Source organism: Myodes glareolus, chromosome 19 (genome assembly GCF_982192425.1).
Source record: "Myodes glareolus chromosome 19, mMyoGla1.1, whole genome shotgun sequence".
NCBI classification, from domain to species: Eukaryota; Metazoa; Chordata; class Mammalia; order Rodentia; family Cricetidae; genus Myodes; species Myodes glareolus.
Genome location: NC_142044.1, coordinates 62,526,610 through 62,553,959, shown reverse-complemented (window position 1 = coordinate 62,553,959; position 27,350 = coordinate 62,526,610). Strand labels below are relative to the sequence as shown.

Sequence of the window (27,350 nt, the reverse complement as noted above, 5' to 3'; positions counted from 1 at the left end):
TCCCCAGCTCTGGGATTACAGGCATGCACCACAAGCAGCTTAGTAATGTGGGTGTTGGGGAGCTGAACCCAGGTCCACATGCTTACATGGCAAGCATTTGCTGACTGAACCGTCTCTACAGCCCTCCACCCACTTTTTGTCTCACTCCATCTCATCACAGCTCCTTAAGGTAACTCCTTTCTCCCGGCCACTTTATTTTCCCCAAGATGGATACGGTGTGGTTCCTGCTTTGCATACTGCAGTTTTCATCCTACAAAAATCTACCGACCATCTCTGCACCAGCGTTTACGGAAAGTATAGGAGATTCAAGGTTGAAAAATATCAGTGCTGCAAGGCCATCCTTCAGAAGATAGTCTTCAGTTATGTCTGTCTGTCCCTAAGGACAGACAGGCAGGGCCACCAGGTCTCCGGGCACTACAGTGATCTACAGCTCCCAGCTACCTTTTACTGAACCAGGTTCAAGTTCCTGCGTCACAGTCTCACCGGGTAACTCCCGTCACGCGCCAAACACACACTTCCCACCCTACCCCAGGCAACTGAAAACTCTCTTTTGGGTCTTGCTTTGTGCATTTGAAACAAAAGGAAATTGGACCAACTTGATTTCCAAGACCCCAAAAACTTCTTGTTTTGGTCAGTTGGCCTCAATTTGGGCAAGTCCATTAAGTAAAAAGGGATGATCCCAGCCTTCAGTAGGCTACCGCAAACCTCTACTGCCCACACTCTGGGGTCTTTCTCCCGCTACCTCGGCCGCCATCCTCCTGACCGCTCCCCCAAGCGCACGCGCACGGGCCCTCGCCCGCACCCGCCGCAAGTTCCGGGCTTCCGGTTCCGCCCGGACTGAGGGACCGAGGCTGATGGCGGCGGCTGAGAAGTTGCCGGCCGAGAAGTTGCCGGCCGAGAAGTTGGCAGCAGAAGAAGCTGTGGAGACTGAGACTCCGGGAGCTCTGAAACCCGGAGCCGCCCCGTTCGGAAATTTCCCTCATTATTCTCGCTTCCACCCTCCCGAGCAAAGGCTCCGTCTTCTACCCCGGGAGCTTCTTCGACAGCTCTTCCCTCCCGAGGGTCCCGAGAGGAGGCCGATCCTAGGGCTCGACGTGGGGTGTAACTCCGGGGTGAGTGAGGGATCGGATCGCTGGGAGCCAAGCAGTTGTCGCCTCCAGATCCCCTGTGGTTCTGACCTGGGCGTGGCATCAGAATTTGCCCGAAGCGGGCTTTTAAAGTTTAGCTTTGACAGACACGTGCACTTCCCAGCCCTCCCACTGTCCTCCCCCCCCCCCCCATCAAGTTAGGAATTTTGAGTAATCCCCAAATTCTTTCCAAATTCCCGCCGGACCGTGAGGGAGGAGGACCGTCTTATCTGGATTTCCGGCGCTTGCCTCCTGTTTTGCTGGCTTCCTGGCTGGGAAACCGGGGCCACATCTGGGAACATTGGTTCCTAGAAGAGAAGAGCCAGGGAGACAGAATCATGTCTGAAACTTAAGGCTCCAGATACACAGTGCAGGCCAGACCTGGAGCCAGGTACGTATTTACTTATGCTGACAGAGTGCAACAGTGAACAGTAGAGAGGATCAAGAAAGAAAACAGATCCTTCTGCCAGAGGAGGGAGGCCTTAACCATCCTGCCCACCGCAAAGTGTTCTAAGGCCTGTAATGATTATAGTCAAAACCACATGCAAAATAAGGAAATGCCAATCTCACCTCTTTGTAGCCACAGGGATATCTTAATGGAGCAGGCAGTTTTACCCCATGACTGCAAATGTTTCCGAAGTTAGGACCAATGACCATCACTCCAGAGTGGCAGAAGAGACTCGGGTGGCCCGTGTGTAATGCTAGCACACATAAGGGTGGGCATCCCAGCAAGTTAGGCTAGCCTGGGCTATATGAGACCCTGTTTCCAAAAAACATAAAACAATAAAGAAAGAAAGAGAGAGAGGAAGAAAGAAAGGTTGGTAGATGGTTGAAGACCATGAGGGCTCAGCTGAGTAGCTTCGAGTGTAAGCAAATGGGCTTTGTGTCCCTTGCCAGCTTCATTATAATGTGGGGAAACAGAGAAAAAGACTTCCTGAAAGGAACCTGGAAACCACTGAAGGTTTTAAAGTTGAAAACATCCCACATAAAAACACAATAGAAGGGACACAGCAGCGATGGGCTAAAGCAGTTGTTCCCAAATATGGTTTATTTTTTTTTTATCTTACCTAGGGTCTCACCGTGTAGCTACACTGCCCTGGATACGTGTAGACCAAACACACAGGGTCAGACCGGAGGAAGGAGGCAGGCTTAGCAGCGCGGTGCAGGTTCTTGTGCCTTCGGCTGTGACTCTGAACTGCATTAGCATGACTTCTTTGCTGTTTATATGAAGTGCAGGCTCTTGGCCTTTCCCATGTCTGCTAAGCCAGCATCTGTGTTTTAAGATGACTCCGTAGATGACTTGGGTACCGTTAAAGGTAGGAAGGCCAGAGGAAGCACCCTTCAGAGCACTCGCTAGAGATACAACAAGTACCAGGTGCTTGCTGCTCTTCCAGAGGAGCCCGTGTTCTCCTCCAGCCTCTTCGGGCACTTGCACACATGATGTATGTAAGTACCAAGACATGTGCATACACACACATAAATAAAAGTAAATTTTTAAAAGTCAGGAAAGTCTAGTGTGGAAAAGGGAACTCAGTGTAGCTTAAGTCTTACTGTGTCCTTGGCCATGTGATAAGTAAATAACCTCGAGCCATAATTTTTAAAATACAGAGTTTTTTTGTTAATTATTCTATACCCTCATAATAGTACACAAACATGTCTGTACTTTATGATTATAAGGCAACCTTTATGACCACTGTCAGAGTAAAAAAAAAATAATAATAAAGCATTGTCTACCCCAGAGGTTCTTTATGTGCCATTTCCTATTAAAAGCCCTTCTTCACCCACAGGGAACAACTAGCCTATTATTTCCTTTTGTTTCTATCCTACTCTTTTCCTATCCCTAAATAATATAGTTTAGTTTTCCCACTTTGGGATTTTTTTTTTAAAGGAAGCCTGCATATCCGCTCTGTCGGTACATGTCTGTAGTGCCAGCACTTGAGAGACTGAAGCAAGAGAGCCACAGTTGGAGACAAACCTGATCTACATAGTGAGACTTGTTTGCAAAAAACAAAAAAGGAAAACTTGCCATGTATTTTCATTGTGACTTGGCTTTCTAGTCAGCAGCACTGAATTGAAAATTCAGTCAGTAGTAGAGGTGAAAATACTCCATTTTGGTGGATTAAGCCAAGATCCTCAACTTTACAATGTTACTAATATTCTTTCTTTTTCCGCTCTTTGGTTTTTTGAGACAGGGTTTCTCTGTGTAGCCCTGGCTGTCCTGGAACTAGCTTTGTAGACCAGGCTGGCCTTGAACTCAGATCCACCTGCCTCTGCCTCCTGGGCGCTAGGACTAAGCTTTTATTCCATCTTAATGAGGTTCTTCTTGCTTGCCTTGTTAGTGGACATCTGAGTGGTTTCCTCTGTGCATGCTCTTCACCTTCATGAAAAGACGAGGCAACGCCTTGGAGAAACTGTATAAAACAACATGTTTGAATTAGTCGCAGTGGCTCCATAGCTGTAATAGTTTCAGAGGAATGAGCTGGTGTCTCGCTTGAGTCAGAAGTCTGCTGAGATGGGAAGAATCATGTCATTAGACACAGCTAGAAACATTATGATGATTTGAGGTGGTGAAAGCTCGGACAGTAGGAACGAAGGCTGGAAGGTTGAAGACTGGATTGCTAGAATCCGGACCTTGCCAGCTACATCTAAGAAACGGGTTTTCACAAGGTCGCGCTTACTGTAGTCCCCACCTTCCAGAGAAGGGACTCCACTCACACTTCTGAATCCCTTGCCTTTGGATATAAGACACCCAGAAAAAGAAAATGCATCTGCCGTGGGCTCTTTGCTACCTTTGCCACTTCATTTGGGCTATAACTTCCAACTACACAAGTGTCAGGATATAGGTGGCCAGGCATGGTGCATTCATGTAATCCAGTACTTAGGAGGCAGAGACAGAAGGAGCAGGAGTTCGAGACCATCCTCAGCTATATAATGAGTTTGAGGTCAGCCTGAACCACTTAAGAGTGACTCAAAAAAAAAAAAAAATTAGAATGTAGGATCTAGGGCAGGTGCATTACAGCCGTCAGCCTCTGGAGGGCGCTGAGAGTCTGCTCATGAAAAACCTTAGCCTCTTGAGATTATTATGTTAAGAGCCTCACGTCGGTACAGTAAGAGCTAAGTGGCAGTCTCAAAGGATGAGAGATTTTTTTTTTCGCTCAGTGTTTGAGAGCTGCAATGACAAGACTCTTTTGGATTCCTCTAGGACCTGAGTGTGGCTCTGTGCAAACATTTCCTTTCCCTGCATGATGGGGAGCCCTGCTCAGGTGCCTCCAGAGACCTCCGCCTCCTCTGCTGTGATATAGACCCAGTCCTTGTGGAGCGAGCTGAAAAAGCATGCCCTTTTCCCGATGCTCTGACTTTTATCACCCTGGACATCATGGATCAAAGGAACAGGAAGGTCCCCTTGAGTGCTTTCTTAAGCCAGTTTGGGCGTTCTGTTTTTGACATTGTCTTCTGCATGTCAGTAACCATGTGGATTCATCTGAACCACGGGGACCATGGCCTGTGGGAGTTCCTGGCCCATCTCTCCTCTCTCTGTCGCTACCTCCTCGTGGAGCCACAGCCCTGGAAGTGCTACCGGGCCGCTGCAAGGCGCCTCCGAAAGCTGGGGCTCCATAACTTTGATCACTTCAGCTCTCTCACCATCCGAGGCGATATGGCCAGTCAGATCGTGCGGATCCTGACGCAGGACCATGCGATGGAATTAGTGCGCTGCTTCGGCAACACCAGCTGGGACCGAAGCCTTCTGCTCTTCAGAGCGAAGCACGCCGTGGAGACTCATCAACCCCTGAACCGCTGACAAGAGACAGAAAGGAAGAAATCGGAATTCTGAAAAGGAGGGCAAACAGGAAGAGCAGCAGGGACACAATGTGACACTTTCATACTGAGAATCACATCCTGGAGCTATTGGGCCTCCAGACCTGGCAAGAACTTTTGGCAAAGTGTCTGAAGCAAGCAACTGAAAGAATTAGTGTCTGTGTTCCCGATGTTTGGATAGCCCCGAGGGGAATGAATTCAGAGAGCAGTGAGCTAGGCTGTCTGGATGGAGATTGTGGTCCTGGGGAATGAAACCGCCTTTGAAAGCTGTCTTGTTTGCTGGGGACCAAAGTTAGGGTCTTGTATGTGCTGGTCAAACAGTCTACCACCAAGCTACACCTCCAGCTCTGCGGGGGTTTATAAAAAAACCAGACCGGGTTAATAGACTGTGTCATCTCTTCTATTTATTTATTTTATTTTGTGTGCATTGGTGTTTTGCCTGCATGTACGTCTGTGTGCGAGTGTCAGGTCTGTGAGTACTGGGAATTGAACGTGGGTCCTCTGGAAGAGCCGTCAGTGCTCTTAACTGTAGAGCCATCTCTAGAGCTGCATACTGCCACTTCTTTGAACTTAAATCCAGTCTGGATCTTCAGGCATTTTCTAGACTTGCTAGGCCTGCCTTGAAACACAGCCTCGTGATGAAATCTGCGATGAGAGGTCCTGGACTGGCTACAGGAAAGGGCCAGTAGGGAAAGCATTTCGTCTTTCTAGAGGTCAGGTCTCACCGTAGTTGTATACTAAAAGATACGCTAACTAGCATTTTAAAAAGCACATAGAAATACTTAGAAGCTGGGTATAGTGGCAGATGCTAGCACTTGACAGACAGGGGCAGGAGGATCAGGAGTTCGAGGACAGCTTTAGCTATGTAACTTAAGGCCAGCCTGGCCTATGTGAGTCCCTCCTGTCTTCAAAAAAACAAAACCAGTGTGATAACAACAGATGTTTAGGGCTCAGGGTAAAGCTCAATTATAGACTCTTTACTCAGTACCTGTAAGGTTTGAGCCCTAGCCTTCTCATCCCCCACAAAAAACAACAAAAAGAATTTAATTATGAACCCAAAGATAGGTAGTGACTTGTGATTTGGTTCTACAATACAGCTCAGCAATCTTGCTTTCCCTTCCTCTCCCTTCGCCGTCTCTCTTTAGTTTTCAGGACTAGATTGAACTCGGAACCTTGCACCCACTGGCAAGACTCTGCCACGGAGTCCATCCCAGCCTGATTTGGTTTTGTTTTAATTTTTGTTTGTTTTTTTGACCAAAGGCATCTCTATGTAGTCTTGGTTGTCTTGGAGCTTGTTATATTGACCAGCCAGGCCTTGAACTCACTGGGATCCTGCTTCTCTGCCTTCCAAGAGCTGGGATTAAAGGTTTACATTGTCACCAGGCTGGTGGTGGAGCACGCCTTTAATCCCAGCACTCAGGAGGCAGAGGCAGGCAGATCTCTGTGAGCTCAAGGCCAGCCTGGTCTACAACAGCTAATTCCAGGGCAGGCTCTAGAACTACAGCGAAACCCTGTCTCGAAAAAAAAGCAAACAAACAAACAAACAAACAAAGGTTTACATTGTCATGCTTAGCCTTGTATTTTTTTATTGCAGCAAAATTTATGTGACAAAATTTGTCATGATAGCCATTTTAATTTTTTTATGGTATGTGTATTTTGTCTGGTCTGCATGTATGTCTGTGCACCATGTGCATGCAGTTCCCAGAACCACCAGAAGAGGGTAGCGGATCCCCTGGAACTGGAGTTAACAGATGGTGTGTGGATGTGCAGACTCCTGAGTCCTCTGGAAGAGCAGCCAGTGCTGTTAACCACTGAGCTGTGTCTCTCTAGCCCCATGCTGGCCATTTTTAAGCATTCAATTCTGTGGCATTTTAAGTACATTCACAGTGAAGGTTCTGTTCTTAGCAGGCACCTTGATTCTGGTACAAGTGTAAGAGAGAACACTGACGGCTTGGGATTCTATCTAGCCTTCTGCTAACAGGCCTTCCTTTCCTGTTGCTTTAACTTACCCCTGATTGCAGCTCCACCCCCAGGGCCCCAGACTAATACTGTCCTATTTTGTAATCATAATCCCCTGAAGTAGTTATTAGACAACTCAAATTCAAAAGATCCCAAAAGCAAACTAATCCTATTCCAATCTAATCCCATTGTGGCGTTCATTTATTGCACACACAAGAGACTCTAATTGGCTCCTCCTGTCTGCTTCCCCGCACTGAAATAGGTGCAGTTCAGCACATAATCCCACTCATTGCACCCATGCGGCAGCACTCGGGTCCTGGGTCCTGCCTTCAGCCGTAGCCTTACCCACACATCCGAAATAGCCCTCTCCTTTTCCTGAACCCAGGTGAGCTAAGGATCAGAAGGAATTTTTCAGAATAAAGTATTAAACAAAACTAAGGTGCCATTTCTTTGTGACGACGCCCTATCAACATGCTGCAGCCTACAATTATGCTTGTTAGAACAAAGGTTTAAAAGGAAAAATGGCAGAAAATGACTCTTACTTGTTTTTCATGAGAAGGAAGTGTAAAATAAGGAGCTCTGATTGAAGGCCACTAAGCATTTTAAATGGTGGAGAAATGGGAATGGAAGAATAGAAACAAAGCTAGGTTGGGGTGGTCTCAGAATGGTCGTAGTTGGAGACAGAGCTAAGTTTCCTCCTCTGTAACAGCCCTAATGTCCTGGAACTAGCTCTTGTAGACCAGGCTGGCCTCACACTCAGAGAGATCGTCCTACCTCTGCCTCCTGAGTGCTGGGATTAAAGGTGTGTGCCACCACTGCTCAGCCTTCCCTGTATATCTTAACTCTACCATGCTGCTCTGCGGGGCGCGCTCTGTCACCCCTCACCAGGGCAGTACAAAGAATTGTATCTGCCACTGTGTCGGGTCACACTCGATTCCCAGCATGTCCACATACTGTCCTGGGAGCCTGTGAGTGTTAGAGCGTGCTAACTTTGCTGGTGTGATTAAGGACCCTAACCTAGGGAACTTAACTGGGCTCACCTTTAAGAGGGAAGCAGAGATTTAACCACAGCAGACTGGGTGGCACTGAGGAAGGACCGCAAGCCAAAGGATGCAGGTAGCTTCCAGAAGTCAGAGCGGCAAGAGGGTACAGCCTTCCTTGATTTCCTAGAAGGCACATGGGCCTGCTGAGACCTCAATCTGAGATTTCTAGAATAAGCGTATGTTTCCATCCACTAAACTTGTGACTTGTCACAGCAACAAACAGCACGAACACAGGAGCTTCTTTCCGTGGGACTGGCTTTAAAGGCCTCAGAACCTGGCCCAAATAACTTGTTTCATTCCTGGTTTTGCAGCCCTGGCTGTCCTAGAACTCACTCTAGACCAGACTGGCCTCCAATCTACAGAGATCGGCCTACGTCTGCTAGGAATAAAGGTGTGTGCCACCATGCCCAGCTGTCCCAAACAACTTGATGGCAGAAAATGACCTCAGTGACCAAAGGACATGGAGGGGTTTCATCTCCACAGTCACAGTGAGCATATTTCAGGCACGAATGCCTGTAGGCGTGGGCCGCCTGCTCGCTAGTGACATGCTACAGAGCAAGTAGTTGCTTGATCAGTTAGAGGAACCGCTGCACTTCATTACAACCTGCACGGCAGCTAGAAGAAAATGTGTAATTAGTGCTCATAAAGATGAGGCCACGCAAATAATGACTGCTTAATCGCCTCTGAGCTGTGAAGACCATGAAATTGCCTTTTCTCTGAGAAGAGATCATCTTTATATCAAACCAGTGTGACTGAGGCATGGCACCAAGTCGGCTGAGCCCTTTTAGGCCTCGGGACAGACGCAACTAGAGAATGAGCTGAATATACCTCAGCATTTTTAAAAAGGCACGAGCAGGGTGTAGGGGCGCTCCCCCACAATCTGAGAACAGAACTCCAGGCCGACTTACACTATGTGACACAGATGCTGTATCCAGAAAAATTTTACACATGTAATCAAACTGGGTGGTAGTGGCGCACGCTTTTAATCCCAGCACTCAAGAGGCAGAGGCAGGCAGATCTCTGCGAGTTCAAGTCCAGCCTGGTTTACAGAGTGACTTCCAGGATAGCTAGGGATGTTACATAGAGAAACCCTGTCTCGAAAAGCAAACAAACAGAAACAAATTTAGATATGTAATCAAATATCTACAAAGTGTTTCCATTCAGTTAGCAGCAGAGACCCACCAACCATCCCTTACACGGATGCTTCCAGTTCTGGCACTTAAATACATATGAAGTTCATCTCCATTTGGATCAGCCATTATTCAGATGCGCATTAGCATGTGGCTAGTTCACATACTCTTGTGGCAAATGAGGAGGCTCCACATCCAGGTCCTTCCATCGCCTGTCATGCCCTTAGCTGCCGCAGGACAGTGCCGGGAAGCAGACTAAACAGCCCTGGACTTTCAGGTTAAATTCAGCCTGTTTTACAAATTCAGGTTGACCAGAAGATGCCGACAGCAGCTAATGTGAGCGTGGAGCGTCAGGGAAGGACGCCTGTAGCTGCCGTGGGCACAGGAGACAGAAGAGAGACAGCTGTCAGTGAGAGGGTGTGGAACGATGCCAGGAGCAGCCCCTGTGAACCTGACATCAGGGATCCTGTGGCCAGAGCAAGAACACACAGGATGGGCTGGTGGTAGGCAGGTGTCGGCGTAGAGCAATGCCAATTTTGGAATACTTTCCACATATAACAAAATACTCAGAAGTCACAGACATTTGACTAAAGGGGAAGAATAAAGGGTTATGAGCACCAGCTAAGAAAATTATTTCTAATGTATCTGACAAAGGGTTAAGCTCATACACAATTTGTAAATCTCAGAAAATGACATTCACAGAAAATAATGGCAGGCTGGGCATGGTTGCACATGCCTTTAATCCCAGAACTGAGGAGGCGGAGGCAGGCAGATCTCTGAGTTCCAGGCCATCTTATTTTACATATCAAACTCCAGGACAGCTGGGACTACATAGAATTGTTGAAAAAAAGCAAGGAAGGAAGGAAGAAAAAAAGAAAGAAGAAAGGTAGATAAGAATTTAACACTTGACTAAAAATCTGATTAGTACGATGCTGATAGGCTTCTGGGTTTTGTTGTTGTTGACTTAAGAGCACTGGCTTCTCTTCTAGAGGACCTGGGCTCAATTCCCAGCACCCAATGGCAGCTCACACTGCCTGCAAGTCTAGCCCTGGGGATCTGAGGCCCTCTCCTGACCTCCATGAGCACCAGGTATGTGTGTGATGCACTTATAAGCAAAACATTCATCTGCATAAAGCTGAGAAGATAAACTGTATTGTGTACCATTAGTTGGAACATAAGTTGGCCTGGCTGTTAGGGAAGGCAGTTGTCCAATGTTTATCAAAATGTATAGAAATTACATTGTGAAGAAGTTATCCTGTGGATATACACACATAAGTATGCAAGGGTGTATATGCAATGTTAAAACATTACAATTACTTGACATGAGTGAATAATTGAAAGCAAACCATGGAATAGCCACAACTGCAATTGTAAAGGGAAAATATCCACCTGGGAGACATGCAAGCTCGGAGGACTTGAGTTTGATTCGCAGAACCCCCAGAAAGAGTCAGTGATGACACACTTGTAATCCCAGTGCTGGAGAAGAAGAGACCTGGAGATCCCTGGGGCTGGCCAACCTAGTCTACCTGGTGGGCTCTGCTTAGATAATGGGACCCTGTCTTAAAAAACAAGACGAGGGAGTGGGAGGGCGGGACAGATGGCTCAGCTGTAGAAAACACGAGCCGTGCAAGCCCCACTACTGAGTTCAGTCACTGGGATCCACGTACGAAAAGTTACATGTGTTCCACGACTTAGGCAGCAAGGTGGGATGGGAGTCAGGGACACACAGCAGATAGAATCAAGAGCTATCCTGTCTCAACAAAGTGGAAGTTCAGAACCAACTCCTTAAATTTGTCCTCTGACCTTCACATGCACTACCATAGCATGGTGTCTGCAGGCCTACACTCACATATAGAGACACATTTAAAAAAAAAAATAACAAGGTTGCAACAACTACTGTCCCGTGTATGTGGGAAGCAAAGGCTGGTAGATTTCAGTGAGTTTGACTCTAGTCTGGTCTACGTAGAGTTCAGGCCAACCAAGACTACATAATAAGATCCTGTTCAAAAATACCAAGCTGAGGGGCTGGAGAGTTGGCTCAGAGGTTAAGAGCATTGCCTGCTCTTCCAAAGGTCCTGAGTTCAATTCCCAGCAACCACATGGTGGCTCACAACCATCTGTAATGAGATCTGGTGCCCTCTTCTGGCTCTCAGGCATACATGCAGACAGAATATTATATACATAATAAATAAATAAATAAATAAATAAAAGAAAGGTGTTTTATATAAAAAAAAAAATACCAAGCTGGGTAGCTACTTAGGAATGACAAGTTTCCCCCTAGCCTTCACTATTCACACATATGTACGTGTGCACATGCACACACGTGTTGAGAAGGAAAGGTCTCCAAGGTAAGAATGGTGTGAACGGCAAGATTCTGCCGTTGGCTGGAGGTGGTGCACAAATGTAATCTCAGCACTCAGAAGACTAAGGACACTTTCAAGTTTGAAGACTATGGAGCAGCCCGGGACTACATTACCAGTCCTGTGGCAAAAGAAGAATGGAAGAGAAAAGATCCTGCCTTTTAAAAGATGTTTTAAAAGATCTTTTCTTTTAAAAAGAGTAGACAGGGGGCTGGAGAGATGGCTCAGAGGTTAAGAACATTGGTTGCTTTTCCAGAGGTCCTGAGTTCAATGCCCTGCAACCACATGGTGGCTCACAACCATAAGATCTGGTGCCCTCTTCTGACATGCAGGCATATGTGCAGGCAAAACACTGTATACATAATAAATAAATAAATAAATAAATAAATCTTTTTTTTTTTTTTAAAAAAAAGTAGACAACACAAGATTACCAGTGTGTGATTACTCAAGAGGCAGGGCAGTGAGTCCAAGGCTAGGCCACCGAGCTACAAAACAAGATTCTATGTAAACAAACAAACAAACAAAGCAGGGCAAACAAGAACTTAGCAGGTGAAGGCACTTGCTACCAAGCCTGACAACCTGAGTCAGCCCCAGAACCAACAAGAGACAGCTAATTTCTGGAAGTTGTCCCGATGGCCACACACACAGTGGCATGTATCCTCTGTGGCATGAATTCTAACTGTTCTTAATAATGAAAACTTGGAGTCAGATGTTAGGGGTGAAAGCTGAACGATCAGAGAAGCAGAGCAGTCAGCCGCTAGAGAGACCTTTTACCTTTATTGACTCCTTAGACTGAAGGAGCATTCCTGACTCTACAAATCCTCAGACTTCTGTTTCTGCGAAACCTCAGATTGTCTGCTCACACTGAATCCACAGACTACCTTTAGCTCCTGTCCCCTCTGCCTTATATTCCTCTCTCTGCCCAGCCATATCACTCCTGTCTTCAACTCCTTAGTGTTGGGATTAAAGGCATGTAACTCCCAAGTGCTGGGCCCACCTTTGTGTTTCAGTCATGTAGCTCAGGGTGCCTTGAAATCACAGAGTTCTGGGATTAAAGGTGTGTGCCACCACTGCGTGGCCTCTATGGTTAATTAGTGACTTAGCTCTGCACTCTGATCTTCAGGCAAGCTTTATTTGTTAGATCACAAACAAAATATCACCATAGTGTCATGGAGTGATCACTCCATGACAATAAACAAATAAATGTAAGAAAAAATTGAAAAGAATATATACATTCAGTAAAAAAAATCAAAACACCCACATAAGCAGGTTTAGTCATCTTAAAGAATCAAGGAAAGGATAAAATGGCTCATTGCTGGAGATGGAAAATGTAACCAAAAGATTGCAAGTGTTTTTGTTTTAAAATATATGCACTCATTTTTACTGTGTGTGTGTGTATATATATGTGGGCATGTACATGCACACAAAGTCAGAAGCTGATGTTGGATGTCTTCTTCAATCACTTCACCTTATTATTTATTTATTTATTTATTTTGTTTTTCAAGACAAGGTTTCTCTGTAGCTTTGGAGCCTGTCCTGGAACTAGCTCTCGTAGACCAGGCTTGATGAAGGAAGTCACAAAATAATCCCACACCAATTCAGAATTATGAATAATAAAAGGGTTATTTATTTATTTTTTAGGGTTATTTATTTAAGGGAAAAACTTACAGATCACTGTCCTAGATAACAGTCCTCTGCGCTAACAGGAACAGAGTCTAGCAGCCGGAAGCGGCAGCTGGAAGCAAGAGAGTAAGTACATGCTTTACAACTGTTTTCAGAGTATCAGAGACCACACCCAAATGGACTGGTTTCTTAAAGGCTATTGGCTGAAGGAGTGGAATGTGCTCCCACAGCTCAGGCTGGCCTCAAACTCACAGAGATCTGCCTGCCTCTGCCTCCCGAGTGCTGGGATTAAATGCATGTGCCACCACCACCCAGCACTTCACCTTATTTTTAATTTATTATTGCATACAGTGTGTGTGTATGAAGGCAGTGTGTGTGAGAATGTAGTGTATGTGTGTGTGTGTGTACACATGTGTAAATGCACTGTGTGTAAATGCAGCATCTGTATGTGAATGCAGTGTGTGAGCGTGTGTGGAAATGCAGTGTGTGTGTGCAGATGCAGATGTCAAAGGACAACTCAGAAGTTGATCTCTCCTTCCACTGTGGTTCCTGGGACCAAACTCAGGTCACCAGGCCTGCATGACAGTGGCATTTATCTGCTAAATCATCTTGCTGGCCTTTAGCTTTTTGGATAGAGTTTCTCACTGAGCCTGGAGCCCACTGATTAGCTAGACTAGCTGACCAGCAAGACCCAGGGGTCCTCCTGTGCCTGTCCCTGCCTCTGCTTCCCCAGAACCAGGATTACAGACACAAGCTGCCTCACTCAGCCAACTTTTTATGTGGGCGCTGGGGACTCCAAACTCAGGTCTTCATACCTGCACTGACAGAGACCCAGTTCCTGTAATGCACTGTGTATGTGTGGTGTAAGTGTGAGTTATGTGGGGTGACACACATAAATGTGTGTTTGTGTGTGTGTGTGTGTGTGTGTATGCACACGCACACGTGCACACACATGCTTATGGTGGAAGAGATTGACATCAAGTGTCTTCCTTGATCACTCCATCTTATTTTTTGAAACAAAGGCTGTCATTGATCCTGGAACACACTAGTTGACCAGGTGGCTGGTCAGCCAGCTGCAGGGGCCCATCCCTCCACATTGCTGTGTTACAGATGTGCACCACCATACCATGCTCTTCTGTGTGAGGCTGATGGTCTTCACTGAGGTTCTCACGTGTGTGTGGCAGGCACTTTACTGACTGCCCCATCTCCCTGGTCCTGCACTCATATACTTTTAAAAGATTAAATTTAAATAATTTTCTAAATTAAGCAATGCCTTCCTAAAACTGACTAAACAACTCTCACGGATATCCGATTGCCTCGTTCATGTTCATCTATATCTGCCTAGTTTTTTCCCTCGCAGCCAAGATGCCTGCAAGATTTAAACACTTCCTGTCTCCATTACTGACTATGTATGCCTTTCTTTCTCAATCGTTCAAAATCTGGTTTTGCCGGTCTCCAGTGATGTGTGGCTAAAGTCAACAAGAATATATCTGTCCTGACCCAACCTCTGAAGCACTGGAAATTAGTTGGTCCTTGGACATCTGGCTTGAACGCTGGTGATGAAATTCCTCTGATTTTCTTTCTCCTCTGGAGACCCCTGTCTAATGCTGGCATTCCTAGGGGTTCTGTTACAGTACCCCCTCGCCTCCTGCATAATTTTCTCTTCCTTGTAGCTTCAGGCGCCCCCAGTTTTAATGACTCATAGATTTCTTTAGTCCAAATCCTCTCTTGAGCTTCAAAATTATTTATCCAAAGCCAACATTATCACTTCTCATTCTTTATTTTTTTATTTTTTTATGTGTATGAAGGTGTTTGGCCTTCATGTGTGTCTGTGCACTAAATGCCTGCCTGGTGCCTGCTGGGCCAGAAGAGAATGTCAGATCCCCTGAAACTAGGGTTACAGATAGTTGTGGGTCCTGCTGGGAATCAAACCCTGGTCCTCTAAAAGAGGAGCTAGTGCTCTTAACCTCTGAACCATCTGCCCAGACCCACCCCCCAACTTCCTTTCCCCTGCTGGAATATGTCCGTTGTACATGATGCTGGATATCATAAGATGCATGTATTCTGACTACTCACCCTTCCACACCAGTCTTCCCCCGATTCCAGCTAGCCTCCTTTCTCCCAGTCTCTCTTCTGCTTTTGTCTTATATAGAAATAAGTTCTAGCACCCTAATCTTTTCAGGTCATGGCACACATAGAAAACACTGTCTCTGGGAACTTGCACTGTCCTAAAGATTGAGGTTCATGTGTAGCTCATCTGTAGCCTCTCCTGAGGAACAGCAGCAGCTGGGAAGGAAGTGCTCTCCAGTTAGATGTCTTCCAGGCATCTCAGTATCAACCTGTTTGGAAGTAAGCATGTCATCTCCCAAACCTTCTTTCTCCAGCATCTTTTATTTCAGTATGTGGTCCTACTGTGTGCAAAGTACCTCGTTTAAAGGTCTCGGCCTCCTCTCGCTTCCTTACACTTCCAATTGCAAAGTCCAATGACTCTATTGCTATGTATTTCATTTTCTTTGTTTTTTTTTTTTTTTTGAGACATGGTCTCTCTGTTATGAAGCCCTGGCTGTCCTGAAACTCCATTTGTAGACCAAACTGACCTTGAACTCCCAGAGATCCACGAGCCTCGACTTCCTGAGAACTGCGATAAAGATGTGCCATCACGTTCACTTTAAGCCATCACTTGTCTTACTTGCCTACCCCAGACCACATCACTTCTTATTTTTCTCCCCGGTTGTTATAAATGCTTTCTGTCCGGTAGCCCTGACTTCAGTCTTACCTCTGTCTACACTGTGGCCATAGTGCTTTTTCCAAAATACAAACCGGCTGGGCAGTAATGGTGCACACCTTTAATACCAGCGCTCAGGAGGTAGAGGCAGGCAGATCTCTGAGAGTTTGAGTCCAGTCTGGTCTATAAGAGCTAGTTCCAGGACAGATACCAAAGACACAAGGAAACCCTGTCAAAAAAAAAAAAAGGAGGGGGGAGAAAGAAAGAAGCATAGAAATCAAAATGCAAGTCTGAAGCCAGGTTTGGTGGCACATCTTTGATCCCAGCACTCAGGAGGCAGAAACAGACAGCTTTTTTCTGAGTTTGAGGCCAGCCTTCGCTACAGAGGGAGTTCCAGGCCAACCAGAGATACGTACACAGTGAGACCCTTTCTCAAAAAAGAAAAACAAGATACAACATACAGATCTAATTATCTTCCCGCCAGCTCTACCCCAGCCTCATTTAGAAGCATTCAAAGGCTCGGCTGCATTCTTAGGGCTAAGTACGGTTCTCACACAGCTCACTTTCCCAAAATCATCCCTGCTGCTGAGCCTAACACCATATGCACGGTGCCCAGCATAGAAAAAAAAGTCTCAGCAAAAATTTGGGGGACTGAACCCAGGACCTCACACATACCAGGCAAGTACCCTACCACTGACCTATATATCCCTGGCCCTATAATTACCTTTTATTTTGAGATGGGGGTCCCATTTAGTTGCCTAAACTGGCCTTTGAAATCACTGTAGCTCAGGCAGGCTTTGAACTTGTGATCTTCCCAAGTAGCTACAACTACAGGCCTGGATCATGGGGTCCAACTCAAAAAAAGGAGTTCCAGGATGCGAGCAGATCCATCATATCTTGCAGGCGAGAGATTTCAAAGTATTCTTATTGAGAAAATGAGCCAAACACTAACCAGCTCCTTTCTTCCTCTTAGTAGGCAGTAGTAACATCTAGACTGTGTCCTGGAGTTGATCCAACTTGAAGAATAGGTAGGTAAGGTGTTCTAAGAAGCCAGTTAGCAACCTGACCACATCCTCTTATCGACTGGCGCCACAACAGTAGAGTGACGATGTCAACCTCTGATGGCCGACCATACAGTATTAAAGCATGACTATGGGAACACAGCTCAGTGCTGTGTTCTTATGAGTACTTCTTCTTGCAGAGGACCAAGGTTAAGTCTCAGCCCTCACAAGGCGGCTCACATCATCCATAACTCAGTTCCAGGGGATCTGATGTCCTCGTCTGACGTCTGTGGGCACCAAGCACTCAATTGGCGCACAGATTTCTATGCAGGCAAAACACCCATTCTCAAAAAGTAAATAAATCTTTAAAAAACAGCGAGAGTGCGCAATTGAAATGCTGGCGTGAGCAGAGAGGGCGTGGCTCTCCGAGGTCATCATTACTATAAACATAGTTATGCCACACCATCACACGGGTTTGTAAACAGCAGCCTACAGCGCCAGACACCCAAGAAGTCTAGCTTGTCTTATTACAAACAAGGAAAGGAAGTGATTGCTGATGTATAATAACAATGGAGAACCAACTTTGGGGCTTCAAAGTTTTAATAAACTGATTAATAAAACTGAATCAAAATTTAGTAAGCCTCATTAAAGAAAATAATGATGGAACATTGCTACAGTTTCACATCTTGTCTTTAAGGATGAATAAAGTTTGCCAAAATATGATAGACAAAATATAAGGTGTGTGAGAGCCTGTAAGGACGGTAAGGACATGCAAACGTTCTGCCTGTGTCTACTAAATAAGGGTAAACATGCGAATTTTAAAAATCTAGATGTTGTTTGCTTCCAAAAATTCAGTCACTTGCAGACATTCAAAAACAGTTAGAAAATGCCTGGCAGACTTAAGATTCCCATCCCAAGGCACAGGAATGCAACAGACACATCATTCCTATCGGACTTTAAAGCCTGTTGAGGGAAGAACTGTGTCTAATTTTTGTTATTCTCCAGGATTAGCCCATTGATCCCTATTCAATAAACATTGAGTGATTGAGCAAGGATTAATCATTCCTTTAGTATTTCAAAAATGCCATAATTGAGCATCAAGAAATATGAAGAAAAGGGAATGGAAGGCCATGAATTTGGCTCCATGATAGAGTGCTTGCTTGATGTGTGTAAACCTCTGGGCATGGTGGCACACCTGCAGTCCTAATACCCAGAAGACAGAGTGCTTGAAGTCAGCCTGGGTTACACAGTGAGGCCCTTGTTTGTTTGTTTCTGTTTTTAAATCCAAAACAACTCCTTTATCCATAGGTTCGTTCTATATTTAGAACGAAAATATATGTATATTTCCATACAAAACTTCTTGCGGTAACTTTCCCCACTCCCTACCCATTCGCTTGCTATCCCAGGCCGGTAATTAGCTTTTTACCACTCTGTTGTCCTGCCTAGATTTTTTTTTTTTTGATTTTTCGAGACAGGGTTTCTCTGTACTTTTTTTTGGTGTCTGTCCTGGAACTAGCTCTTGTAGACCAGGCTGGCCTTGAACTCACAGGGATTCGCCTGCCTCTGCCTCCCGAGTGGGATTAAAGGCGTGCGCCACCACCGCCCGGCGTCCTGCCTAGATCTTGCTCCAGGTCTCTGTCTTCAGAATCCCACTTTATGTAAGAGGCCTTCTTCAGAAAGGAACTCTTAGATTAATCCCAGCCAACCTTATGTTCCCTTATGGTTTATGTTCTTTTACTTGACTCATTCCACTTTAAGACTAATCCTGTACACCTACAACAGAAGCAATTTTAGTAAAATATACATTGTGTCCAATGTGTGATATAGTTCAGAACCTGCAAATCCAGGTCAGTCAGTACAGGGCAGGTTGTGAAGGCTATAAATTATTCACAGAATAAAAAGAAAGCTTTTAAGGACCAAAATGGTGGCAGAAGCTATAGGATCATGGGAAGTTTGGGGTCAGCCTGGCCTGTATTGTGAGTTCTTGGTTAGCCAGGGTTATATAGAGGCCGTGCCTCAAAGACGTAACCAATAGACCAGTGAGAGTGGTACTGAGCTTTTAGGATGCAAAGGCCTGAGTGAGTTAGTTAGCTTGCTTTCTCTACTCCAACGGTTTGAACTGCACTTCCCTCTTCCCCGATAGAAAGTGGCTAAAAATCAAGGTTATATCCTTTTCTGCACTAGAGATCTGCCCGCCTCTGCTTCTCAGTGTGAGGATTAAAAAGCGTGAGCAATCACGCCCGGGTCTGCCTGGCCTCTTAAACCTGCACTGCTTTCTACAAATGCTGACTGTTCCTCACCCAGTTTCTGGGTATCTAGGAAGACCCCGACCTAGAGAAGGGAGCGACGGGAGCATTTGAGGCCAAGGAGACACTCAGGATTCTTCCCATAGATTTACACCCAACACGTAAGCAGGAAGGCAAATTACAAACACGCTCTCAACCACATACACGTGCACGCCCAGACCCACAGAAGCAGACGCGCATGCCCGTGGGCCCGCGGGAACCTACTTAGTTCTCTCTGTTCTAAATATCCCCTTTCCAGCCCCACTCGGTCGAGCCTGGCATCCCTAACCCTGGCGCTGGGAAGGTCTGGCAGGTCAGCTCCGGCCAGGCGAGGACTGTTTCTCCGCAGAGGGGGAGGGGAGGCCCTTCCCACCGGCGCGGGCGGGCGGAAGCGGCGCGCGCCGGCCGGGCAGACTTAGCTCTCGTCCTGGGAACATCTGGACAGAGCTGGGAGGGGCGCGCACCCAGGCTGAGCTTGGATTGGCTATGCGGGAGGAGGGGGCGGGGCCTAGGCGAGGGGCGGGGCTCATTGGCCCCTTTAAAGCCTTGACATCAAGAGGCGGCTCCGGTACCCCCCTTTCTCTGCCCCCCCCACCCGAGATGCGGCCATGGACCCGGCGGACCAGGCCTGCCCAGCACAGCACCTGATCTCGGTGAGTTCAGGCCTATTTGGCATTTAACGGGCTGTGAGGTGGGGGGCCGTACGCCCTGGGCGGGGGCCGGGGAGTGTGGAGTGAAAGGCTCTCGTGGCAGTTTAGGCTTGAAGGGGCAGCGAGGCTTCCGGCCCACACCTCGTCGCCTGCCAGTCCCTCCCGCCGCACTCTCCCAGGAGGGGTCCTGTTGTGACTTTGTCCACCCCCACCCCACCCCCTCCCGCCCCTAGCGCCATCCTCGCGCACACTCGGTGGCCCCGGAAGGGAAACTTTCGGGAGTGGGGGATGTTCCGGTGGCGGGTCTCCCTCCCTCTTTGAAAGCACTGACCTTGCCCCCACTGCACATCCCACCCTGCCGGCATCCCACGGTCCCGGTACTGTTTAGCGGTGCTGGGTTGCAGAGGGAGGGGGCTCTCCCCAAAGCGCAGGCGTAGACTGGAGCCTGGGGCACCCCTTCGTACTCCTTCCAGTCCCTGTGGCCCTGGGCTGTAGGGCGTGGGGAAGGCGGGGAAAGGCGGAGTGACCGGGTCTTCTTGGGAACAACCCTATTGAGGCTCTGAGGGCCTGCTGAATAGAGCTGACGGGAGAGAATGGCTGGGCTGGAGTAGGGACAGGGCAGCCCCAACAGAAAAGGCTTTCTGGGTTTTGGCTGGGGTGCTAAAAAAATGCAGAGAATTTGTTAGTGCCTGATATTCCGGGAAAGCGGCTCTTGGGACCCCAACTCTCTCTTTACATTCTGGACAGAAGGCCCCTCTTGTCTCCCTAGCCTTGGCACTGTCCCAAGGGCGCAGAAGGCCTTCACCTCCCCATAGGTCTGGCTTTCCAAAGGGCTTCGCCACCCAGTCTGCCCAACAGCTGCCTTTTAAAGACCCTCCTCAGGAGCCAGTGGTTTTAGGCTGGAGGGCTTCCTTAGCTTTAAAGGCAATCTCTTATTCCCCTGTCCACGAACCCACTCTTCCCTTCTCCAGCGGGTCTGCTTCTACACAATTGTCAGCCAGAGGAAGTGGTTGGAGACAGAGGCCGGGGACCAGAACTGGTTTGAGGAACCATGGAGAAAGAATCTGTCTAACTATTGTGTGCCCAGTCCTTTGAAGGGAAGTGAACATTGCACAACTGCTTTGTTGTAGACCCTCTTTCATCTTACAGACAACTCCCCCCAGTTCTGACCTGAGAGCCTGGCTCTCAGATTTTTGAACCCCAAGTCCAGTGTGAGATGAATGGAGTTTCTTGCTCCAGAGAAACCAGGAGCGTTTTTGTCAAGAGAGGGATCCTCATAGAGATTGTTTGGTTTTGCTTCCAGCGCCTGTGGTCTGTTCCTAAGGTGTCTTTGACTTTATAGTATCCACCACCAGCTCCAGCCTTTTGGGAGAGTAAAGCCCAGACAGGGAGGCTGCTGGCCCAGGCTGCAGAGAAGGAGGCAGAGAAGGTTGTGTGTGGGCACTGGGTTGCTGTCAGCTGTCAAGATGGCCCTTTGGCCCTGTGCTTTGGGCCCTGCGCTTCCAGCCTGCTCTGACCTTGAGCAAGATAGTTTGCTTCTCTGGGGCTCAGTTTCCTTCATCTTCAGAACTCAGCAGTAGGGCCAGAAAGATCTAAAAATCCCTGGAGAGGGGAGAGAGGGCCTCCAGCAGGGTGACTCCATTAAGAGAGCTAAAATGCTGGGCCACGGTGTGTCAGGATTGGATTTTAGGATTGAGAGAACAGAACCCTGTTCTGCCTGTAAATAGTGCTTTTCTGCTCACCCTGCCGCCTTGGGATATGAACTCCTGCTGGCTCAGGTTCGGCCCACCCATCAAGGTGAGACACCATGACTGGGCCAGACTTTGAGTTGGATCTTTGGGGAGGGGTTGAGGGAGAGGAGGAGGCAGCCAAGGGCCAGTGGGGTAGGCAGATTCCCAGGAGACAGTTTGCATCTCAGCTGTTGGGACTTGTCTTAGGATCTGAGCCAGGGAGCCCAGCACATTCATCCACCCTCTTGTGGGAAGAGGGCAAGGAGGGCCCCATCGCTGCTGCCCATCCTACCTGCTGGCTCTACACACTGCGCCTCTGTGCTCAGCCCAGCTCCCAAGCAGCAAGGAGACGCAGCCACAGCCCTGTTTTTCCCAGCCCCCTTACCTCTTTGAGGTAGGGCTCTCTCAGGACGCTGGTACTCCAGGTTAGGACTTGCTTTCCAGCCTAAGAGCCAGAAGGCTTCATGTTCTTGTTTATTTTCATCCTTGGTCTCCCAGGTGATGGGGAATATTGTTGGAGATTGTGGTGCTTAAAGAGGCCCTGGGCTGTGAGGCACAGTCTCTTGCATTGTCGTTTACTCTGTCCCCTGTCCTGGGCTTGGGGAGCCCTCTAGCCTCAGCCCCACTACCCTAGGTGAGTAAGCTTCTACTGAAGGTTTGTAGGTTAAAACCCTCGTTGTTGTGAAGCCCTTGAAATGGATAATGGAAACTCCCAGGGAGGTCAGTTTCCCAGAAGCAGTTACTGGTAGAGTTCCTATCAGACTGAAGGATGCAGCTGTTGCTAGGCAGAAGCGGCAATCCCATTTTGAGGAATGGCTGTGAGGCGGGTCAGCCCGGGCCCTGTGGAGGGGAAAGGACAGCAGCCTGAGTGAGGGGTGAGGGGCCCTGGCGTGCAGACCTGAGTCACCAGGGCGCTCGCTGGTGCTGCTCTCTCTCAGGACAGGTGCCCTTTTCACGCCGGCTTCCCTCAGCCCCTCCCCGGAGCCCCTATCACTCTCTGCTTTGACAACGCTCTCCTGAACCTGGCAGCCCCTCCAGCCTGTCTGGCTGCACTAATAGAGTGATTGGATTTTCTATACTTGGAGTTTGGAGTTTTTTGATTGAACATGCAAATTTATGTAAATCAACCTGAGATCTGCCACCACATCAAAACAATGTAGAGCCTCCACAGGCTGGAAGGAATCCGAGAGAAAAATCTAATCCGAGGCCCACCTTCAAGTTAAAAATGGGGAAACAGAGCTGGGTATGGTGGCCCATGACCTTTAATCCCAGCACTCGGGAGGTAGAGGCATGCGGAACTCTGTGAGTTCGAGGCCAGCCTGGTCTACCATGAGTTCCAGGACATCCAGAGCTGCATAGTAAGACCCTGTCTCAACACCCCCACCCCAAACGGGGAGACTGACAGAGAGGAAGTGATTCATGGGGCAGTGAGTGCCCAAGGTGGGATTCAAGCCTCCGGCCTCTGGTTTACATGGTTTTCTGCCATAGTCTCTCATTCATGAGAGAACTGGTTATGCTTAAGTCAAAGAAAGCGAGTTCTTGAACTCAACAATTTAGAGTGTTAGCCTAGGCTTCCCCGAGTGCTTTGGTCAGCTTTCTAACTGGTTGGAGAAACACTGGAGCAGCAGAAGACTAGATCATGGATGGCTTCCTGCCGTGGTTCTGGTTCCCCGTGAGCTGCTTTTGTTTCCAGCATCAGCATGGCGCTAGACTCACAGTAGGCTCTGAGCATAGCTGTGGAATCTTGTTATCTGCTGTCTTAGTTTGAATTTTTGCTGCTTCCCTCCTTGGGTACAAGTTGGAAAGCTCTGCTGTGGGTTTCCACCCGCCCTCCTGAGTGTCAGGCTGGCAGGGGCACCCTCTGCCACGTCCCACTTTCTGTGAGAAGAAGACCATCGCCAAAGGTGGGTGGGCGCTACAACGATGAACTCGGTCCCAAAAAACAGTTTCTCAGTGACATTTTTCCCCTGTGCTAAGGATTGAACCCAGGGCCTTGCAGATGCCAGGTTCTGAACTAGACTCCTCACTTCTTGACTTGCTCTTGCTTAGGTTCCCACACCCTGCTGCCAGTTGCCCCACCCCCTGACACTTCATTGCCTCTTCTTGTACTGTGTTTGTGATGTGCAATTATGGAACTCCGGCCCTTTCTTATCCTGTGACCCCTCGTCTAGGGATGGCTCAGGCAGCTGTTGGCCTGCTTCCCTGGACTCCAGGAGAGCAGAGCAGGGACTCAAAGACAAAGGCTCTTAGTTCCCTGCCAGGGCTGCCCGCCCTGTCCTGGACACATATCCGGGTCTGTCTGCACCTTCTTCGCCACCCACATGTGGAGTAAATGCACTTCGCTAGACATCTTCTCAAAACTGCAGGAGTGGAGCTGGCACCTCCAGTTCCCAACTGCCCAGCAACTCAGTACTGGGGCTCTTAGCCCAACTGGAGCAAGATCCTTCTCCCTGGGCCTCAGTTTCCCAGCAGGACTTCTAAATTAATAACACATCATCATTGGGGTGTGGCCCTGCTCCGTAATTACCGTTTTTCTCAGCTCTGGGAGTTACGCAGATGAAAGAGGTCTGAGGGGGGCAGGCTGTTATTAAGGTGAATTATCATTGCTGTTATTACTGATTTCTAAAAACCCAGTAGGTGCCTGGAAGAACCTAGTCAGGCACAGCATCCTGAACCTTGTGCTGGTCCTTGAGCTCCGGGAGCTTAGTAACACTCAGCTAAGCTTCTTATTTAAGGAACAAAACTTACAGGGTCAGGGGTATAACTCTGTAGGAGAGAGCTCCAAAAGCCCTGGGTTCCATGTCAAACACTGTGGTTGTTTGTTTGTTTGTGTGTCTGTTTTTAACAGCTCTCTTAAAAGGAGGGTTGTTCCGCACTGGTGTTTGTACTGTCGCCTGCAGGGCCTGAGCTGCATTTCTTCCATCTCAGCCTAAATTTGCTTCTGACCCCCAGGGGGAAGCTGTGATAGACCCTGGAACTCCTGGGGTGTGGTCCTGGGGTCCTCAGGGACAAAGTTCCCAAAGATGGATTCACTTTACACCAGCTGGATTGATACAGGGGCTGTAATTGGTCCTTTTGTGCAGGGATCTCTTGATACATCTCTCTAGAAACTGTCCACAGCAGCTCTGGACATTTCCAGAAGTCACTTGCCTATCTTATTCCCACCTGACTCAAAAGTCTCCCCTGGACCAACCTCCGACCTCTTGGCCCCCAAGTTCTGTATAGACTGGAGGGTGATCCGCTTCTCCTGCTATCTGGCTAGACTTTGCTCCTTCCTAAGGGTCAAGACCAGTGGTTCTCAACCTTCCTAATGCTGTGACCCTTTAATACAGTTGTGATGACCCCCAACCACAAAATAATTTTTGTTGCTACTTCATAATTATAATTTTGCTACTGTAATGAATTGTAATGTAAATATCTGATATATTTGACCTCTCCCCTCACAGGAGTCTGGACCCCTGTGAGAACTGCCAGTCTAGATGGCACACAGCTCTCTCTCACTCTGGTAGAAGTGGCTCTCGCCAGTTTCAGTAGTGCTGCCGTGCCCACACCACAGACCAGGGATACAGAAGCCTCCTCTTATCCTGGGGAAGAAGGGAGCCAAGGCGTTGGTACCCATAGTCAGAAAATACACACACACACACACACACACACACACACACCTGGCCAGGCTGCCTCTCCTGCTCCTGGGATGTTTCCTCTGTTTCTTCGTGCAGGACTGTAGGTGGGAACAGCTGGGAGAAGCTTTAGCACAAACTTGGTTAGCCCATAATGATGGTACGGGCCTGGGATGCTAGCAAGACTCTGTTTCAAAAGGACACTTGGGCAAGCAGTTTTTGTTTTTTTTTTTAAATTGGTTTTTATTTTATCTTTTTAAACAGAGGCTCACTCTGTGGCTGAGGCTGGCCTCCTGGAACTCACTGTGTTACCCGGAATGACTTCAAATTTGTAGTCTTTCTTCAGCCTCCCAAGCAGTGGAGTCCAAGTGTGAGCCACTCTCCACCTGTGTGTGTTTTATTTCTGGGGTGCTGGTGACTGGACCCAGGGCTGTAAGGACGTGTCCCAGGCAAGGGTTATTCTCCCCTTCTACATCCGCAGACTCCTTGAGACAGGGTCCCTCTGCGTAGCCCTGGCTGTCCTGTAACTCTTCAAGGCGACGCTGGCCTTGAGTTTGAGACCTGTCTGTGTCTGCCTCCCAAATGCTGAGATTAAAGATGAGTGCCCAACCTCGGACTCCTTATAACATCTCCGAAGTTATTTTAGCCAGGCATGGTGGTCATGCCTTTACTCCTAGCACCCCGTGAGTTTGAGGCTAGCTTGGCCTATTGTCGTGAGCCCTACTGAGTGGGCCTTCTGGCCTCACTTGGAGGTCTGCAAGTGAATGACACTCAGGGTAGCAGTTCTGTGCTTTGTCTGAACTACATTTATTGTACAGGCCCTTCAAGATCTTACAGTTGTTCTGTCACAGCCAATAAGAAGCAAATATCATCATCACAGGCAAGGATATAGTATCACACAAGCAATGTCACACAAGCACATATACATTCCTAAATCCTAGGCAAGCATTACTATATTCTATCTAATAAGGCACTGGGGTGTACAACCTGATGATGGTTCGTGGCTCTCGACGTAGACCTCTGCATCAGCAAGTCTTGATCCGCAGACAAGAGCTTGTTCTCTGGCTCTTGGAAGATCTCTGGTCCAATGTGTCGGTTGATTGATTGATTGATTGATTGATTGATTCTCGATGCTGTAGAGTTTCTCTGGCGCCTCTCCGACAGAGTCTCTAGCAGATCATCTTGAGAATGCCTTCTTGTCTTTTTGCCTCACTTTTTATACTATTCCTCATCCTTACCTCACTCTTCCCTGCGTCACACTCCAGATTAACACTCCTGTCTGCCTGTACGTCACTCTTAGCATCACTGCACACATGTCTGCTAGTGCCGCTTCTCCTGGACTTGTCCCAGACTTGTCCTAACAGACTCATCTAGGTTTTGTCCTTACAGACTCATAACACCTATATAGTGGGGCTACATAGTGAGACCCTGTCTAAAAAAATGTATTTTAGAGCTGGTATTAGGTAGCTGTGTACTGGGGTCATAGAATGAGAGGTGTATGCTACACTTGAAGCTTAGAATTTTGGTTGGTTGGTTGGTTGGGTTTTGTTTTGTTTTTTCTTTGAGACAAGATTTCTCTGAGTGTCCCTGGCTGTCCTGTAACTTGCTCTATAGACCAGGCTGGCCTCAAACTCACGGAGATCCGCCTGCCTCTGCCTTCCAAGTGCTGGGATTAAAGGTGTGTGCCACCACCTCACATACAGCCTAGAGTTTTATTTTTCACTTTTTTTTTTACAAAGTTGAAAAATCAATAGTTTTTTTAAAAGGCATGCGGTGAGAACTTCTCTCATCCTCATCCTCCTTCTCATAGATAACACCTTACTAGGCTCTCACTTAAGCATCCAGTTGTTTTGTTTTTGCTGGGGATCAAACCCAGTATGTGTGCTTGGCAAATCCCCTACCACTGAGCTCTCTCGCTGACCTCAGCGGTATAGCCAGCCTAGCCCAGCCTGACCTGGCAACAGGACCGTCCTGCTTCAGCTTTCCAAGTGCTCGTGGTACAGGCATGTGTCATGATGCTTGCCCCTGCAGAGTTTCTTTATTCAAAAGCAAACACACAAGTGTGTATTCCCTTTCCCCCTCTTTCACCTACGCTGTGCATCTGTTCTCTTAGTGGTTAGCAACCCCTGAGTGTTGGAGGGGTTCCCCAGACCTCTGGCTACAGGCTGCTATAGCAAAGTCACGTGAACTTCAGGTATTACAAGCAACACACATTTCATTCTGACAACTTTAGAGGCCGAGGAGTACAAGATCAAGCTTGTGCAAATATTCAGTATCTTGCAAA

At 47.7% G+C, this 27,350-nt stretch overlaps 2 protein-coding genes across 3 annotated transcripts in view; both read left to right on the top strand.

The window, feature by feature from the left end:
* The first annotated feature begins 813 nt into the window (after positions 1 to 813).
* Positions 814 to 5,325, top strand: Bcdin3d (BCDIN3 domain containing RNA methyltransferase). Its single transcript, XM_048444597.3, has 2 exons — positions 814 to 1,112; positions 4,330 to 5,325. The coding sequence occupies exons 1-2, from the start codon at positions 855 to 857 to the stop codon at positions 4,924 to 4,926; spliced, it is 855 nt and encodes a 284-aa protein (XP_048300554.3). The 5' UTR covers positions 814 to 854; the 3' UTR covers positions 4,927 to 5,325.
* Positions 5,326 to 19,614: 14,289 nt separating this feature from the next.
* Positions 19,615 to 27,350, top strand: part of Nckap5l (NCK associated protein 5 like) — a 40,422-nt gene continuing 32,686 nt past the window's right edge. For both annotated transcript variants that reach the window (XM_087899274.1, XM_087899271.1), the window contains exon 1: positions 19,615 to 19,722. The gene's annotated coding sequence lies outside the window, so the exon portion shown is untranslated. The remainder of the gene's footprint in view (positions 19,723 to 27,350) is intronic.